Source organism: Oculina patagonica, chromosome 7 (assembly GCF_052425735.1).
Source record: "Oculina patagonica isolate OP01 chromosome 7, crgOcupat, whole genome shotgun sequence".
NCBI lineage: Eukaryota > Metazoa > Cnidaria > Anthozoa > Scleractinia > Oculinidae > Oculina > Oculina patagonica.
The window spans coordinates 22,863,824-22,882,553 of record NC_135764.1 but is presented as its reverse complement, the minus strand read 5'-3'; the positions used below and the strand labels follow the sequence as shown (position 1 = coordinate 22,882,553).

At 39.3% G+C, this 18,730-nt stretch overlaps 1 protein-coding gene across 2 annotated transcripts in view; it reads left to right on the top strand.

The window, feature by feature from the left end:
- The first annotated feature begins 221 nt into the window (after positions 1–221).
- Positions 222–18,730, top strand: part of LOC144659670 (ATP-dependent RNA helicase DDX42-like) — a 60,086-nt gene continuing 41,577 nt past the window's right edge. The window contains exons 1-20 of one of the 2 annotated variants that reach the window (XR_013571945.1): positions 222–706; positions 1,686–1,839; positions 5,256–5,317; positions 6,015–6,162; positions 6,747–6,782; positions 6,986–7,090; positions 8,081–8,200; positions 8,889–9,194; positions 10,112–10,211; positions 10,973–11,020; positions 11,492–11,589; positions 12,118–12,211; positions 12,618–12,698; positions 13,286–13,387; positions 13,886–13,987; positions 14,623–14,696; positions 15,408–15,458; positions 16,499–16,609; positions 17,244–17,432; positions 17,661–17,991. Coding sequence is in view for 1 of the 2 variants with exons in the window: in XM_078520160.1 (XP_078376286.1) it covers positions 510–706; positions 1,686–1,839; positions 5,256–5,317; positions 6,015–6,162; positions 6,747–6,782; positions 6,986–7,090; positions 8,081–8,200; positions 8,889–9,194; positions 10,112–10,211; positions 10,973–11,020; positions 11,492–11,589; positions 12,118–12,211; positions 12,618–12,698; positions 13,286–13,387; positions 13,886–13,987; positions 14,623–14,696; positions 15,408–15,458; positions 16,499–16,609; positions 17,244–17,432; positions 17,661–17,807 (2,325 nt within the window). In the remaining variant the exon portion in view is untranslated. Of the gene's footprint in view, positions 707–1,685; positions 1,840–5,255; positions 5,318–6,014; positions 6,163–6,746; positions 6,783–6,985; positions 7,091–8,080; positions 8,201–8,888; positions 9,195–10,111; positions 10,212–10,972; positions 11,021–11,491; positions 11,590–12,117; positions 12,212–12,617; positions 12,699–13,285; positions 13,388–13,885; positions 13,988–14,622; positions 14,697–15,407; positions 15,459–16,498; positions 16,610–17,243; positions 17,433–17,660; positions 18,672–18,730 lie in introns of those variants that run through there. The other variant, XM_078520160.1, reaches the window with a different exon arrangement.

Here is an 18,730-nt window from a genome sequence, read left to right as displayed (position 1 = left end):
ACGTGCGAGGTTATCCTGTGTACAGCTACGGTCACGCCAAGTTACGCTCGCTATAATATTTTTCTAGTCCCTTTATTAGCTGACCATTCGATCTGTAACCATTACACATACACCCATTGCGGACCGTCTTATAACTGACCGAGCAAAATAAACGGAAGTCTGGGTCAAAAATAATTCATTATTCTTACCAGCGGTTTCTATTGCAAATAATGCGCCAAAATTTACCAGTCTTGGAGTGAACTGCGCAACAAACAAGTAATGGCGGATTTTGTGGCAGATTTCTAGCGAAACAAACATTTTGTTTTACAGCACAATCGGTAACTCTGTATAGAATTTTGCGAACCTCACAAAAAATGAATCTTTGCAATTCATCCAAGGGCGTGAAAATGGAATGATCATTGCGTTATTCACTGAAGTTACTTTGGTCTTTCTACGTTCCTACATTATTTTGTAGTTTTCTCTGTCGTCTTCAAGAATTATTACAAATTTTCCGTCGCCTTTGAATCAAGATGTTTAACAAGGGAGGCCCAGGCAAGCAGCGAGGCTTTGGTTTTGGTGGATTTGCATTGGCAGCCAAGAAAGAGGATCCTGTACCAAAAAATATGGGGAGAGGAATTCCTTTGTCAAAGCCAGTTGGAAATATTAAGAAAAATCAACCCTCCCAGAAATGTGTTTCATCATTTCCGCTACCAGGAGCCAGAAAACCGTAAGTATTAGTAGGATAAACTACAGACTACAGGTTCACTTGTTTGCTTGCATGTCACTGAATAAGAATAAGCAACTTGTTGTGTTCTGCCTTGCTCTACAACTCAACTGTACAAGGAGTTCTGACACTTGTAAAATTAAATGAGGTGGACCTGAATGGCCTGGTAGTCTGCGATCACTCCAAACAGGGGGGTAAAGGGGTTATGCGTCTATTTTCATCTGAGCCAAAATTAGAGTGTGTTAGGTGAAAAGGGGTCAAATTTGACTGGGTAAAACTGTGGGAATTGTCTGATAAGTGATCCGCTTATTTTTGAGACTGGTGATTTGTGACTCTGACTGAAAGTACAGTATTTGTGAATGCCGAATATGAATCATGTACTCAATTTATCAATTTACGTTACTGAACCAGAATTGAAGTCAAAGAATGATCTTGTGGGAGGATGCATTCTCCCGGCTCAATTTGTCTGATTTTTGCCAACTCCATGCAATCCCATCCAATTCCATGCGATTTCCCAGCATAATTGTTAAATGTGTGACTCATGAAATTGCCCAAACAAATATTATGCGATTCATGGTTTAAAGAAAAATAGTCACATGATTGATGATTTTTAATCCCCCTTTTTACCACCCTGTCCATATTGGTTGACTGAAGGTATATTTTTTTTTTTTTTTTTATATTTTTTAATTTTTTTTTTTTTTTTCTTTTTTTAAATAAAAAAAAAAAAAAAAAAAAAAAAAAAAAAAAAAAATAAAAAATTTAAAACAAAAAAAAAATTAACCACAACATGTACATGTACATGTATGTATGTAGGAAAAATTGATACCTATGCAGAATTTTTAAATTCACATTTAAGAGATATTTGCAAATATACAGCCTAGTGACAATAACCTACCGGTATAGTAATCAGTTGTTATAACCAGAATAAAGGTTTATTAGAGAACATGTTCTGAATTTATAAAAAAACCTTTACATTTTGTAGAATCTTTGTAGATAGTGATAATGAAGATGATGAGACAAAATTTGTTGATGATGATGACGAAGATGATGACAGCATGCCTGCAAATTGGCAAGCAGAAAATGATGATGACGACGACGAGGAAGATGAGTTGGATAAATTCATGGCAGGAATTGAGGTAACGTTATTTTTTTGTTTACTACATGACTTTCTTCACAATGATATTTAATCATTGGCTGTTTTCACACTAGAGACGGACAAATCGTCTGAGGCAGGCAAATCATGTTTGGAAGTGTGGAAATGGGATGGACTCGATTTTGGACATACAAGTTGTCTGAATTTGTTCGTCAATATGGCTGTCTAGAAAAATGATTTTTTTGAGGATTCGAGGATGGTTGTATAGACAGACAAGTCGTCCAAAAGCTGTCTTAAATTCACACTAGAGGAACCAATTGTCAGACGACTTGTTCGTCTCGACGATTTTGTCTGTCTTCTAGTGTGAAAACAGCCATTATGGTGATATAATTTATGAAGAAAATTGTTAAGTGAACCTGGTTTGATGGTCTAGCCACCATGAGTCTCATATAGCTCAATATTATTGTAGTGTCCTCCAAAGCACAAATTGGAAGGTCATAGACTGGGGCGGATCCAGGATTTAACAGAAGGGGGTTCGATATTAGGACCGCCGAAGGCAGTCCCCTTTAGGGGGGTCTGGGGGCATCCCCCCGGAAAATTTTGAAACTCAAGTCCTCGGTAATGCGATTTCCAACATTTTGAGGCCAAGTCAGTGTGTTTAAATGCCTCATATTTTTTAAGTCAAAGTGCCACTCTTTTGCATCAAAATATTGCAAAGGTACACTAAAACTATCAAAAATATGTATTTGGATTCAAATTTCCTTTTACAAAACTATACTGCATTTTAACTTTTTTCAATTTTGTGTTTCATCAAAGACGGGATCAACAAGAAGCATTCTTTGGGGGTATTTTTCCACAAAAATTTGAACTTCAGCATCATTGTTAACAGGCTTTTCTTAATGAATGTTTATCAATGCCAATTCAAGCCTAATGTTCTTTCCATTGTCAGAGTGGTCTGTAAATATCCTTTGACAAGTTTCAAAGTGCTGTTTGCTCGCTCGTCAGCCGGGCTGAGGTGCAGAGATTCCAACCCTAAGAAATGAAAAAAAGGGAAGGTTTGGAGCGGCGTAGCCGCGGCCACGAGCACTGAAGGTGTGAGCTTCCCCGGAAAAGTTTTTGAAAATATAGGCCTCTAAGATGCCATTTCCTGCATTTTGACATCAACGACGGACAGAACGACTTCAAAAACCACACACGAATGAACGCAAAACCTTGCATGAAGTCGAGGGGATCCACTGTATTACCTCGCCGACAAAACCGCGGGTTCATGCTAGGATTCCCTGTCCAAGAGCGATAAGAATGCGAAAAATCAACAGTTTGTCACATTAGATCGAGGCTTCTGTCAGAAGATTGCAGACATTACGTTTTGCAGACGTTGTTTTATAGGTGTTGCTTTTTAGACGATCTGCTGTGATTGTATCACAGATAAACTACGGCAAAGCGAATGATTCCAACAACGGTTATTCTCGAGAAATTCCTTATAACACTGACAACAAAGCGAGGTTGCTGACGGAGGAAAATCACATCTCAATTCACACCGCGTGCTCGACTACACTTCGCAAAACTGTCAATCAAAAAAACAACTCTGATTGTTTCGCGGCAACAGGAAACGATAAAAAACATTCGTGACTTAAGCGTGACGCGTTACTCGACCTTATTCGGAAAAATTTTCTTTTGTCCAGTGATTTATCGACACTGTCTGAAAAATTTTCGAACATTTTCGAAGATTGCCGAGCTAGATCCGGAGATGTTTCCACCTACGTAATATCGATAAACTTTGGCTTATTCACCATAGAAACATGGCAAACTTGTCAACATATGATTGGTAATATCAAACACGTAAAAAAATCATCATAATTTCGCACACATTGAGATACTGTTTTGCTCGGTGGACAGACTCCCAATAAACAACCGCAGTTGATAAAAGAAATCTCAATTACCACAGTTATGCCAACTTCTGGAAAACTTCCCAAAAACTTCGACTTGAAGTAATTTTCCCAACTAACAAAAAACACTTCCCTCCCAGTACCTTCTCTTAACTGCATCGAGGCCCGCACTTTCTAACCTGTGGTTACCACTAGTTAACAGGCTTTTCTTAATGAATGTTTATCAATGCCAATTCAAGCCTAATGTTCTTTCCGTTGTCAGAGTGGTCTGTAAATATCCTTTGACAAGTTTCAAAGTGCTGTTTGCTCGCTCGTCAGCCGGGCTGAGGTGCAGAGATTCCAACCCTAAGAAATGAAAAAAAGGGAAGGTTTGGAGCGGCGTAGCCGCGGCCACGAGCACTGAAGGTGTGAGCTTCCCTGGAAAAGTTTTTGAAAATATAGGCCTCTAAGATGCCATTTCCTGCATTTTGACATCAACGACGGACAGAACGACTTCAAAAACCACACACGAATGAACGCAAAACCTTGCACGAAGTCGAGGCGATCCACTGTATTACCTCAACGACAAAACCGCGGGTTCATGCTAGGATTCCCTGAAGATCCAAGAAGGTAAAAGAAGCCTAAGGTACCACAGAACAACGACAAAGGATCGTGCTTAAACGACTAGTGAAGATTACCTTTCTTTGCTAGAAGAGAGTTACAAAAAATCGGGAGAATATTGAGTGAAAACGGGAGGCCGGAAACGATCGCGGTATACATGTAGTGCAAGCAATTCGTAGCAAACAGTAAATGTTAGGGAGCAGTTAAGGTTTAATTTGTCCATTACTTTTTTGGCATATAAGATTGAATTTATTTACGTAACATTTTACAAGTATTTTTAGGTTAGAGGTTTCAATTTAGGGGGTTTGACCGAACCCCCCGAACCCCCCTAGATCCGCCCCAGATAGATTTGACTCCTGTTGAGAACACTTGAAATTTCTTCTTCCATGTACGCCTGTGTTATTTCCTGAAAAGCATCATCTTTCATATGAGAATTTTATTTCATTTGCCATTATTGCACGACAAAGTACTATGCACTTCAAAACTAGCATATGACAAAATAGTACCATCTAAATCAGACACCAGGCAACATTTCATTCAACATTTTTTTATTTAGACAATGCAAACAAGTTACTGTACTATCCTTGTCAGGTGTACTTACCACTTTTCCTGCTACTCAAAATCTCATTAAAGCCCTTGGAAATGGCAGATTTAAGTGATGTGAATGACTTGATATCACCATCCCCAAGTACATTCATGTGCATGTCCATGTACAGTAGAATCCCGATTTTATGAATCTCCTAGGGAAATTTAAAGGAGTATTGCTTTGAGAAATCAGAGGTTGGAGAGATTGAGGGTAAAAGTTCTATCCAAGGGAAAAGAAAATTAGCTCAAAAAAATGGCAGTTTCCAGAAACCAAGGATTTAAGAAATTGGGATTCTAGTTGTGGTTTGTCTTACTCCAGGATTGGCAAACATTGATTCATCATTGTGATGATATTACAAATTGTATTTTTTCTTATTTAAACTTTCAGCATGAAGTACAAAAGGAAACAGCAATGTCTGAGAAGGAAAAAAGTGAAAAAGACAAGAAAAAGTGAGTGGTTTTTTTTTTGTTCTTATCAATCATGACACTACACTGTACAATGTAAAGACACTTGACTGGTGACTTTCTGCATTAGAACAGCTGTCTTGTTTTTTAAATACCAAGCAACTGTAGTGAGGAGGTTGATACTGTTGAATTGTGCTAGTAAGTTGGTTGGAAAGCTTTGAAAGCACTTAAGAAGGTAGAGTTGTTTTTGGCTTTTGCCTTGAGCAACTCTTATGCTTCTTTTGTGCACTCCAAACTTCCTGCTAGTGGTAACTTTCCTCATGCCAGACAACTTAAACATTGCCAGGGCCTATCTTAAAATGGTCACAATTGTGGACATGGCTTGCAATTTTGGGTAAACATCAAGACAATCATTCTGCGCTCCAAAACCTGCCCTCAGTGATCTTTGTGTTTGGCTATAGCTGTCTTGCTTGCTTTGATCTTTTGTCAAATGCTTAGGAAAACAATCCATTCATGACAACTTTGTGTAGCTAAACAAACACACTACTGTTTAACTTAAAACAATGTACATGTACAGTGTACTGTTTACAAATAGGGTGCACGGTAATTTATTTTAGAACTCTTTCCTAAGAAAATGGGAATTCATGCTGTTCATTTAATTGTTATTGATACATGTACTAAGTGATTTGACTGTTTAGTTTCTTTTTAATAGTACTGACCCTGATAATGTATTATAAATCAGGATAAGAAGAGATGATATTGAGGAGGAGGATGATCACGAATCGTATTTCAACTACGTGAAGAATGCACCTGTAGTTGCTTACCCTGATGATGAGGAAGAAATCGAGTACGACAGTGACGGCAATCCTATTGCTCCAGAGAAATCAAAGGTATTAAATTCCTGGTGGGATACTAAAAAAATATTTTGTATGCAGTGGTTCTGACCTGAGGTGCAATCCCTTAATTTTACCCTTTTTTATATGAATACCAGTTTTGACAGAAAAGGTAACCCTTTTATATGCCTTTGATGGAAAATGGTAAGGATTCTGCATTTTTTTTTTAATAACACAGTGTATGTAGGTTAAGTCTGTGTTCGAGCCTAGTGGCCCATCAGGCCAAAGCTTTACCCGTTTTCAGTAGCATGAAGTGACTAGGAGTATTTCTACTCCCTCCTCCTCCCCCTGGATGGGAGACCAGTCCAATCGCTGGGTCACCCATAAGCCTTTAATTCGCCAGTACCCATTTACACCTGGGTGGAGAGAGGTACTGTGAAGTAATGACCCTAAGGCTCAAACCAGGACTGCTCAATCCAGAGTCTAGCGCCCTAACCATTAGGGCACCCCACCTCCAAATATATGTAAACGACAGCTTTCCCAGCAATTGTGCCAATCAAACAGACTGAGGTAATGTTACTCAAAATTACTCTTATTGTCTGTTTGAATTAATTTATTCGTTTGTTTGTTTGTTTCTACAGATTATTGTGCCTCTTCCAGCAGTGGATCACTTTGAGGTATTTCTCACCACTGTCACTGTTGTTTAATGTGGTCAATTGATCTTATATTTAGCATTTTATATGGAAAGTATGGTGTAATAACCTGACGCGACTGAAAAATTTCATTTATTGTGGAATTGATTGAATCACATATTAATTATACAATCATGTAGCTTTAGAAATAATGTAACTCTGATTTACTTTAATTTGACCTGTTACAGATTGACTACCCAACATTTGAGAAAAACTTCTACTTTGAACACGAAGAAATAGCCAAGCTTACAGAACACGAGGTTCAGGACTTGAGGAAAAAGTTAGGGATGAAGGTAATGCAATGACCAACGAAGCTATTGTTCTTGATAGAATTCAGCATTTTGTAGGTGCATGTGAATATTAAAAGGAAAAACCTCAGTCTAGTTATTTTCTCACTCACTTCTCTGATTACACGGTAACAGGGCTAATTGGAGGTAAGAAAAAAAATTGATAAGTGATTTTTTTGAAGGTGCTAATGATAAAGATTTTTAAATCTTTATATTTTAAATATATATTTTTTAAGATTTATAAAATTTTATTTCATTTTTGGCTGGTAAATTTGATCGGTAATTACCAAATTACCAATTATGGGTAATATTAGAAGATTTCCTGACTCAATTATATAGCACTTTTGTGCCTTGTATTCAATCCCATAGACAATGTGTGGTGTCTTGTTGTTCTGCAATGCGGTTAGTGCTGTCTGGGACCAACCAGCTGAAACATTACTTAGCATAAACCAGCCAGAGCCCAAAGCACTACCTGTGCTTCCCAGGTGCTTTCCATTTTCACTGTCCGACCAGTCTGTCCAACAGGGGCTGACTGGAACAACATTTCTGATTAAACTTGGTCAACCAAGTGGACTGGTCCTTTCCATTTTGCATTCCTTTCACTCATGCCCCACATCTGTGAGGAGGAACTAATTAAAACTGAAGTAAGGCAACTTAACAGTTTGTCAAAATCAAATTTAGTCAATTTTAGTCAGACCAGCCCAACCAGTCAAAGTGGAGCACCTCCAGAGGTGCTCCCAAATATTTCAGTCTGACTGAACTGCAATGGACCTTTCCACTTCACTTCAATCCAAATGAAATTTCCGAAAATTTTAGGTAAATGCAAAGCACCCCTCTTATGTTGACTAGTTAGTCCAGTTTTGTTTGCCACTTCAGATCAGAACATGCGATGGCTTTTGGATATTCCACTGTGCCTACTTGATGCAAGACTTGCACATTATGTGATTATTTCATTCAATTTTATGATGCCTGAGTATTGTTGTTGTTGGTTGACAGGTGTCAGGTGCTCTGCCTTCAAGACCGTCCATCAGTTTTGCACATTTTGGTTTTGACGAGCAGCTAATGGGTGCAATCAGGAAGTCAGACTACACACAACCAACCCCTATACAGTGTCAGGTACGTGTATGAATGTTCATCTGATTTAACCTTGCATTGCTTATCAGTTCTACAATGTAGCTGCCATTCTACTATAACCATTAATTTCCAGGAAGATATTTATGTGGATACAGATGCATGTACATTGTACAGTGTATGCAAAGCTGTATGTCCCTAGTCTAGGGATATCCCTAAACTCTGCATGATATCTAGCTCAAGTGAAGATTACATGCCAAGATTTTTGGAAAGAGAATTATACACAGAAATTAATTTTTTGGGATTGTATTCCCATGCAAACAATGATTTGTGGACACACCACTGTATGCCCTGATAAAACCAGGATTTCCATTACAGAGGATGAAATGGTTTGGATTACAACTTGTAACAAATGTACATGTAGCTCAAACCCAGACTGCTTGATGCCGAGTCTAGTGCACTGTTAGGCCACCATGCTCTACAATAATCAAAAGGTAAAAGGTGAAGTCTGCATTCAAGCCTACATGTAGTGGCACATAAGGCTGACACTTATCCCTGTTACCGAACACTGCAGCATGAAGCGACTAGGCATTTCTATTCCGCCCTGAATGGATGCACTGCTACTCATTTAACACCTGGGTAGAGAGAACTTCAATAATAGTATTGTTTAGCTGATTACCCACAGTGTATTTGATGTGCAAAATGTTAACACTGATCCATCCCCTCTTTTCAGGCCATCCCTATTGCACTCAGTGGTCGAGATATCATCGGCATTGCTAAGACAGGCTCTGGTAAGACAGCGGCCTTCTTGTGGCCAGCGCTGGTCCACATTATGGACCAACCAGAGCTTGAGCCTGGCGATGGGCCTATTGCACTCATCTGTGCTCCTACAAGAGAACTTTGCCAGCAGATATTTGCGGAGGCACGGCGGTTTGGAAGAGTTTACAACATACATGCTGTAGCTGTGTTTGGAGGTGGCAACAAGTATGAGCAGTCCAAAGCACTTCAAGAGGGGGCAGAAATTGTTGTCGCTACTCCAGTAAGGACGTTTCTTTCATAAGAAAGATCTTAATGTAACCCAGCCTTTAGCTGAGTGATACAGTAAAAACCCACGAGTAAGAATCTAATTTTTCCAGGTTAGCCTTAACAGGTTCTTACATAAATGGTAGTTAACACAAATTTAATAGGCTATTTAGGTTCCTAATAGGTTCTTATTTTCTGAAGAAAAATTTATATTGGCAGTTGCTAGTAGAACTTTTCTAAAGTCATAATTATTCGGTGTAATTCTTGTATATCTTATATTTCAGAACATAACATTATATACCTGGGTCCAGTTGTTCAAAGTGCGGATAATGCTATCCACTGAATAAATCACTATCCAGTGGATAGTCTAGTATGTTTTGTTAACATTTATCCACTAAATAGCAATTTATCCTGTGGATAGCGTTATCCACTCTTCGAACAGTTTGGCCCTGCACAGCAATTTCTTGTACATGTATAACATGTTTTCCTCAAAGTTAACATTTTTAATCAATTTTACAAAATAAGAACCTGTTTCCAAAGTTTAGGAGGGTCTAATTTTCAAATTTTAGCCTCACAGGTTCTTAAATGTTGGGTTCTTGCGGGTTTTAACTGTACTGTACATGTTAGATGTACAAGTAGATGTTATTATGCAGTTAGGTTGCCAATGGTTGTCCAATATTGTCAGCTAGATTCGACCCAAAAAGTAGAGTTCTTGATCCAACAATTGCCTCTCATTTCTGAGAAATATTTCAAGATTTACAGAAGCTTTAATGCAGGGCCCTGATGAAAGTTTGTAGATTTTTTGACCTGTTCTGTTTGTCAAATGAATAATTTTATTTGTGATCCGACAAGTGGAGTTGTCATCTTGATAATTGCATCTTGTTAGCAGAACATATTTGAGTTTGTGTTTTTCTTGTCTTTTCCTATCCCTAGGGTCGACTGATTGATCACATAAAGGGAAAAGGAACAAATCTTCAAAGAGTAACCTATCTGGTGTTTGATGAAGCTGACAGAATGTTTGACATGGGATTTGGTATGTTTTACTTCAATCTTATATCATCATGATTTCCATCAATTCCAAATTTCATTTTTGTAGTGTATAACTACATTGTGTGAAACCAACAGCTCCACATGAAAGTGATAGCTTTTATTTGAATGGTCGCGCACTAGGGTTTCATCCACAGACTTAAAAGCTAGAACCCCCTTGTACAGCGTAATAAACAGCACCACATGAAAGGACTGCTCAATAGCGTTCATTTGAATAGTCACATACTAGGGTTTCATCCACAGAGTTAAAAGTTAGAACCCCCTTGTACAGCATAATAAACAGCACCATAGAAAGTACTGCTCAATAGCTTTCATATGAGTAGTCATCTACAGTCAACAGTTAGAACCACCAATGGTGTGGTGTGGTACAGCATTAACAGTACCACATTAAGGCACTGCTCAACAGCTTTTATTTGCAACAGTTGTCGCATACTAAGGTTTCATGCACCAACTCAACTGTTAGAACCACCTTGCACAGCATTATAAACAGTACTACAAAGAAGTACTGCTCAATAGCTTTTATTTGAATAGTGGTATATTAGGGTTTCCTCTGCATGCTTAAAAAAAGTAAACAGTATTACAGTGCAGTACAAAGAAGTACTACTCAGTAGAAGAGCATTAATTAATTGACTCCAGGTTTGATGCCCTCTTCCATGTAGTGTGCATACATGAGCATTCTACTCATGTGAATCAACAAAACTATGAACCTAATATTATTTGTGATGTTATCGCATATTTGTTCCTCAGAGCCGCAAGTGAGATCGATAGCAAACAATGTTCGTCCTGACAGACAAAGTAAGTATAACAACTTTGTATATAACAACTTAAAACAATATCCATTGTTTTAATTCCTTCAAGACCCAGGTTAAGTCTTCTTCAGCCTAGTGGCCTATCACACTCTGTACCTATCTCTGTTTTCTGTAACATTTAGCAACTAGGAGTATTTCTACTCCCCCTGTGTGGGATGCTAGTCCATCACAGGGTTACTCTCTAGCATATTGTTGGCACTCGTTGATACTACTTGTTGGTAGAAAGATAGTGTCACTGCAAACTTGTGTCTTGCTCAAAAATACAACACATTGACCTTGATGTAAGCAAGGGCTCGAGCCCAGACCACCCAATCTAGCACACTAATCGTTATGTCATCATTCCTCCCACACCCTTCAAGTCCCAGTTATTGTTAATTCCTAACATCTACTATTTACCTGCGTTATGTTCAAATTCAGTTGTCTGACATGAACGTTCTCTTCACAATCGTGTGTATAGCTTTGCTGTTCAGTGCCACGTTCAAGAAGAAAGTTGAGATGCTTTGTCGGGATATTTTGACAGATCCTATCAGAGTAGTAGTGGGTGAACTTGGTGAGGTAAGAATGCGTTGTTTAAATAAAACATACAGTGTATGCAATCTAGTAAACTAAAATGTTTCTTATTTCTTCAGGTACATGATAACAGAGTTCCTCAGCCTTAAACATGTTTTCTGGGACGTTGATTTTCATTTTAAAAAGTAATAGCCATTCGAGTTGTGCAGAATCAAAATTTTCATTTAGTTTTTTTGCTGTCTTCTTTGATCTTTTTGTTAATATAATGAAATCTTTTTTGGAGAATTTGGTTTTTGAGCGCTCTTGAGAATTTATAGGTTTACTTACCTCTATGGTGCACACAAGGTTGAGTAAGGTAACAACCGTTCCTACAAGAAAATGGTTTGTGAAACGTTTTCATTCATTAAGCTTGCATTTGCTTTTACGTCACGGTGGTTCACATGTTCTTATGCCTACACTTAGTGCTTGATTCGAAAATGTTAACCGGTCTTAAGGGCAATCTTATAAAATGCTAAGGGTTTATTTAAAGTGGACTTACATTTCCTGTATGGCATGTTTTATTTTACCCTCCAGGCAAACGAAGATGTGACGCAGATTGTGGAGATTCTGCCAAGTGTCTCTGATAAATGGACATGGCTGACAAGACATCTAGTCTCTTTCACATCAGGTACAGTCAGGAATTGTTTTTGACTATGATAGCCAGAGGGAAAGTGAGAAGTCTCCTCGGAGGCCGTGATAGCCAAAACAGGCAGCTATTTGAGTATTTTTTCATAACTACGTGATTGGAAGTCCAGAAAGGGGTACCTGCTCCTATAAAACGTGGCAAACATTGAACAGCGAGGGTTGAGAACAGATCATATGGCATTTTGGCTCACTAGATAACCAGATACGTATAAAGAATCACGTCTGTTGGACATTACTACTGTTAACCTGCTACTGTGCAAATCTAATTTGGCTGGGGCTTCCATTAGTGTAGTTATTGCACTTTAGACCTTTCTAGTTGTGATTTTTTATGAATCTGAGTTTAAAACGTTTATGCTTACATTGTTTATGTGTTTTACCTTTCATTTTAGCTGGCAGCGTACTTATCTTCGTAACGAAAAAAGCAAACAGTGAAGAACTCGCAGCAAAACTGAAAACCAAAGATTTTGAAGGTATGTTCAGTGCAAATGCATCGCATTTTGGTCAACAGTGTCTTGTGTAGCTTTTGTCTGCGACTGTCTCACACACTTCAATAAAAGGTTTGTCGATAACAAAATTGCCGCGTTTGTTATCAATAACAAAAGATAGTAGTTTTGTTTTCAAAGGAAAATTATTTTATTACTGACGTCAAATGAATTTTTGAAAGTTTGTTATTTAGTAGACTGTCCACAGCCGTCTATTTTTGCATATTTTTCTCCCCCCCCCCTCGTGCTTTGCAGTCGATGTTTCTTTCGCCCTTTCCGTAGAAAAATAGAAAGGCTGTGAACAGTGTAATTTCTTGTTACTGTTAACCCATTGTGATCGACTCGACTTACCATATTTTTTTAGGGTCAATCGAGTGGACGATCCCATGCGCACGAGAAAATTACTTCATTTTTTTTCGCCCCCGCGCGTCGTGTTTCCTCGTGCGAAGTGTTTTTTTACTCGCACGTTCGTGTGCAAGCCTACTCGACTGAACCTGACATAAATTAGTGGCTAATCGTTTCTCAGTCTATAGTCTGCCCTGACCCTTACTGATTATTAATGTTGTTATCCTTAGTGGTTTTACTGCACGGAGACATGGACCAGTTCGAGAGAAACAAAGTCATTAACGCATTCAAAAAGCAAGAGATTGCTATCTTAGTAGCGACCGATGTGGCAGGTACGAAGTACTATGTAAATGTAAAAAAAAAAATAGTTAACGTTGTATATGGTTTATAGTGGTCATAATTTACAGGCATACCACTGAAACAGAGGAAACAAATATTTTAAAGGTTAAAAATCCCAACTGGCAGGAGGCTGACCAGTTGGCTATTAATAACGGTAGCCGGGGATTTGAAATCGGGACGTTTCAAGAACAAATCCAGCTAGTGGCAGGGTGGAGGTCTTGAACCTGAGACCACCGGATTACAACACCAGCGCCCCAAACCACTCGGCCACGCTGCCTCCACAAATGTAATCGACTTGTAATCTTGTGCTCCTGCAAGCGGAAGAACTGTCACCTGTTCGTTTTCCTGAAAGTGCCGTAAGGCATATGCATTGCACTACAAAAGGCACGAAGGTAAAAACATGTGATTGCATCGACAGGCAACTCAAAACCTTTTTATGAAGTTGCTCTCTGTTAATGCGCTGCGTTGGTATTATTTTTTTTCCTTTTCAGCACGTGGTTTGGACATCCCGTCAATCAAAACTGTTATAAACTATGACGTGGCACGTGACATTCACACGCACACGCATAGGATTGGTCGAACTGGAAGAGCCGGTAATTTATTATTGCAGTCGTTTTAACTTGTTCCCTTGAAGGTGCATCGTCAAAGCTCTGTTAATCTTCCTTGGGGGCTGGGGTGGGGCGGGGGCTTATTGCTATTTAAGAGCTGTTTAAGGAGGAGGGGGTGGGGGAAAGTTGTTATTTAAAACAGTAAATAAGCTATCGAACATAAAAGTTGTTTTTAGTGGTTAACTCCAAAACTAACAGATGGTCAAAGTAATCATATTTCATTTCCTATAATGTCTTGATTTACTATCTTGAAAAGAGAGAAGTGGGACCTAATAAAAAGTCTGATTATAACAGCAAAAAAATAACGCTCTAGAGGGGGGGGGGGGGGGATGTTAAAAGGGAGGACTTACTTAAGCTTTCAACATAAAGATCCACATAGATAAATTATATTAGGTTCAAGACTATATGTGTGCATAGAAAAGAAGAATTTCCATGTAACTAAACTCACGTGAGTGGCGAATCTCGTGAAATCTTTTTATAAGAATGTTGCGATAATGAGTACGTAAAAGTGGTTTACTGATCATTTTTGTAGCGTGTTTGATTAATTAATTAATTAATTTATTTATTTAAAAAAAAGAGACGGGCCATTTGTGGTAAGGTTTCTTTGTTTTTTTGACCAGGGGAAAAGGGTGCAGCCTACACCCTTCTCACGTCTGCGGATCAGAACTTTTCAGGAGATCTGGTGCGAAATTTGGTGAGTTCTGAAATGAGTTTTCGGCAGCATATCTTATGTATTGGAAGGTTATACGAATATGACGTCTGATTGGAAAAGAAGGAAAAACACGTAAAGCCCGGCCAAACGAGGATGACAGTTAATGAGAGTTGACTCTCATGAGAGTTTTCGTTATTTCTCATCGACTATCATCAACTCGGGCCAAACGAGAACGAGAGTCCGTCAAACTCTCATCGACTCTCACAAACAATTTGAGCACGTTTAAAGTCGATGAGAGTGCATGAGAGTCGATGAGAGTGAATGAGAGTTCCATGCCAAACGAAAGTGAGAGTTTGAGTTCTCATCAACTCTCATCTTCCTTTGGCCCAGGCTTAAAAAGTATCTTTCCATATCGAGTAAAGCAATTTTTGTAAACTGTGTTGCTCCTAAAGCAAGAGTTAAGCAGGTATTATCTACAGTTTTAAAAAGAAGCTTGGGCAGTGTAGTTCTTTTTTGGTGATTTTTAATGAGAAATTTGCTTCATGTTCGCCCTTGAGAAGTTAGAAGAGCACTTCGTCTCGTGAATCTTCGAAGTCCGCTATCTGCAGTTTTATCGGAGGTGTTACGACGTGCGCGAAACGTGGGGCCGAGAAAGTGTTATGCGGCTCGCGAGCGTTGCGTGGCCTTAACGAGTTACTTATAATGGCATCAAGGTATCAGGGGTTTTTAATGGTTGATCTTTTTCTCCCACAGGAAGGTGCTAATCAAGCTGTCTCTGAAGCTCTGATGGACATGGCTATGAAGGTACGTACTCTGTGAAATTTGTGGCCATAAATCTTGTTCTTACTATTTATAGCGAAACTCTACAGCAGCCCAAAGGGCCGCAGAGCGGAGCCCCATAACTATAAAAAATCCACAGAAATAGGAAAACCATAAACTTGAGTTTTGATGGTCATCGGGGCTAGCGGCATGGCTCGCGGGCGCGTACATCCGTACGTAGTACGTCGCCCACTTCAGAAATAAATTAACTCTTACTAACCTCTTTGGTACTGGGCATCCACGTTATGGTCAATTGACAGCTGTCAATACAAGGTGTCCGCTGACCAGTATCGTGGGCTCAGGTATATAATTTATCGATGTAACGTGTTTTTATAAAGTTGACCGCTGACCGGAAATGGTTTATATTGGATTACTACCTATTTTTTATGTCTATGGTCAGTGAATTCAGACATTTGAAATAAAGGGCAAAGTAAATTACCGGGGAGCTACGCTTTTAGGCTTGGCTGAATCCATTTATATCGAATTTACGGTATGCAACCAAAGTCTGTGGATGAAACCCTGGTGTGTCAAAAAGCTATTTAGCAATACTGCAGTCCTACTTGCATATGTACAGTTAATTATGCTGTACAAGGTGGTTATAACTTTTAAGTCGTTTCATTCAAATGAAATCTATTGAGCAGTACTTTCATGTGGTGCTTTTTGTTATGCTGTATATGGTGATTTTAACTTTAAATCTGTGGACAAAACCGTAGTGTGCCTGACTATTCAAATGAAAGCTATTGAGCAGTTCTTTTATGTGATGCTATAAGGTGGTTCTCACTTTAAATCTGTGGATAAAATCCTTGTGTGACCACTACTGGGAAAGCTGTTGATCAATAGTTTCATGGTGCTGTCGATGGTGGTTGTAAATTTCCACTATGTTTAAGAACGTTGTGAAGGTTGTGGTTCGTTTTCCCAGTGAGCACAAGCAGTTTTCGTTTCCCATCATTGGCGCTTGGTTCTTTTATTCATGATCTGTTCCTCTATACACAATTAAATAGTAGCGTTTTCATTCTCATTCACAGAACGCCTGGTTCCGAAAGTCTCGTTTCCGACACGGCAAAGGAAAAGCCAGCGTTAGGGAAGGAAGACCACGCATGCGTGAAAGGCCCGGCCTGGGAATGCACGGATCTTCGGTAAAGTATCATGACATGTCTATCGAAATGGTTCTTAGCTTAATATTATCAAGTTGCTGTCGATGAGCTGTGTAAACTGCTCAGAAACGTATCCCGTCATTGGTTCAGCTTTTGCAATGGCCTTTGTTTGTGTTAAATCTCTGTTTCGGTTTATTATGTATTTAGCAAAGGCAGAAGAACAGTTTTCTGTTTGTTTAAGTTTGGCCGAAAAATCGTGCAGCGTGCTTAAACCAGTCAGAGCCAACCTTGCTTTCTTCAACCAATCAGAAACACAACCAAGGGCCTGTCTAAATGAAGAAAAGGTGTCCCAGGTAAGAGGGCTACCCTCCATATCGAGCCCCCCCTCCCAGACAAGATAGCATTCCATGCGTTTCTTGATAAATAGCTGTGAAGCGTTTACATGAGAAATTACAAAGTTGGCTCAAGGGGCAGGGTGACCCTGGGTGAAGGGTTCACTCGCAAACGTTTTTTCGTATAAACCGTTACCAGGGACAGGTTGGCACATACGGAGCATACGCAAACGCTATAATCGGCCAAAACAAACTGGCGGATAGTTTGGTGCGACTGCTTCTCGACATGTTTCCTTGAAAACGCTGACACTTGAAAAGAATTGAAATTTTCTTGTTTTCCACAGGATACCCAGGTCGGTGATGGCAGAGGTGCACAGTATTCCTACCCCGATTCATCTTATCCACAATCGTCTTCCGTATCGTCGTCGTCTTCAAAGTCTTCATTTCGACCGGCATCTTCCTCGTCGTCTGGTGGAGTATTCGGTTCTTCAGCAAGAAATGATCGAACGTCAGCTCTGAAAGCTGCTTTCCAGGTATTTAATTTTTCTATTCTTCCTTTTTAGCTGATTTTCTGCTTCAACAAACTATTAGTTTGGGATTTCTTTCCGCTCAAAGTTAATTTGTGCATCACAAAACATGATAGTACCGGCATATCGTGACATGCCGTCTCCTTTGAATGTCACGCTCCTTTCATACTTTGTCACGCCTATAGCGACTACTGTCACGCTTAAGTCACGCTCTGTAATGTGTTCATTCCCCAGGCGCAGTACAAGACTCACTTCTGTGCCGCCGCCTCCTCCACTTCTAACACGTGGGACGCGAGCAGTCATCACAGCACTGCTAAACCTCCTGACAGACCTAAAGCGTCAAAACCACCTGTCAAGAAATCCCGCTGGGACCCAGCCTAGTAACAGAGCACGTGCTATCCTCAAGAGCGGGCACGCCCTAAACATCTTTGGCTTTCCTATGACATTCATAACTGTACCGCCTTCGTTAATCCTTGTAACACTTTTGGGACAATTAAGGACTTCAAAGATTTGTAGTGGACTAGCATGGGAGTCTCTTCGCTTGCAATTACCTTAACTTAAAGAGGCTATATCATGAACGGACTTGAGTTGTGAAACTGAATGCTGTGCTGTGTCGCTCTTGTAACGAAAAGCCCTACTCAGTAATATTCATTCTACTTCAAAATAGCGACTTGGCTTAGTGCACTAACTAGAAATTTAGCGGAAACGCGAAACGGCAACACAATTTAAAGTAAACGGCAACCATTGATTTATACTTTTGAGAAGTTTTTGCAGCTACAAAGATCTGATAAGGTTGAAGTCCGATATTTCTTGAAATTTTACGCTAAGTTTGCGAGTTAGAAACAATGTAATGCAAAGCGATACAAGGAAATGCAAATCAATGCGTTGAAATGCAATGCAATGCAACCACACGGCAATACTTGTATGTGACCAAACCTCATATAAAACTCTTTCTTGGACTTCCCTTTGAAGTGTTACAGATGAGCGATTTCCTATTGACTGTAAGAGAAACAGGTGAAACGTAAAGCAGGAATACCAGACGTAAAACAAAAACAAAAAAACTGTTCGGTAAACGCTGACGTCACCAGCAAAAAAAAAAACGGGAAACGCCGACGCGCACGACACTTTCTCTTCTCTGATTGGTTAGTGTTTGTAAACATCTGTGTATCCAGCGCAAAACGGTTATAAAGAAGACTTGTATAGAAAAAAGAAAAGCAAAAATAATTAAAGATTGTTTTAGCATTCTTTTTCTTTTATTTATTAGGTATCAGTCAATTAAACTAACAACAATAGTTCATCCCATC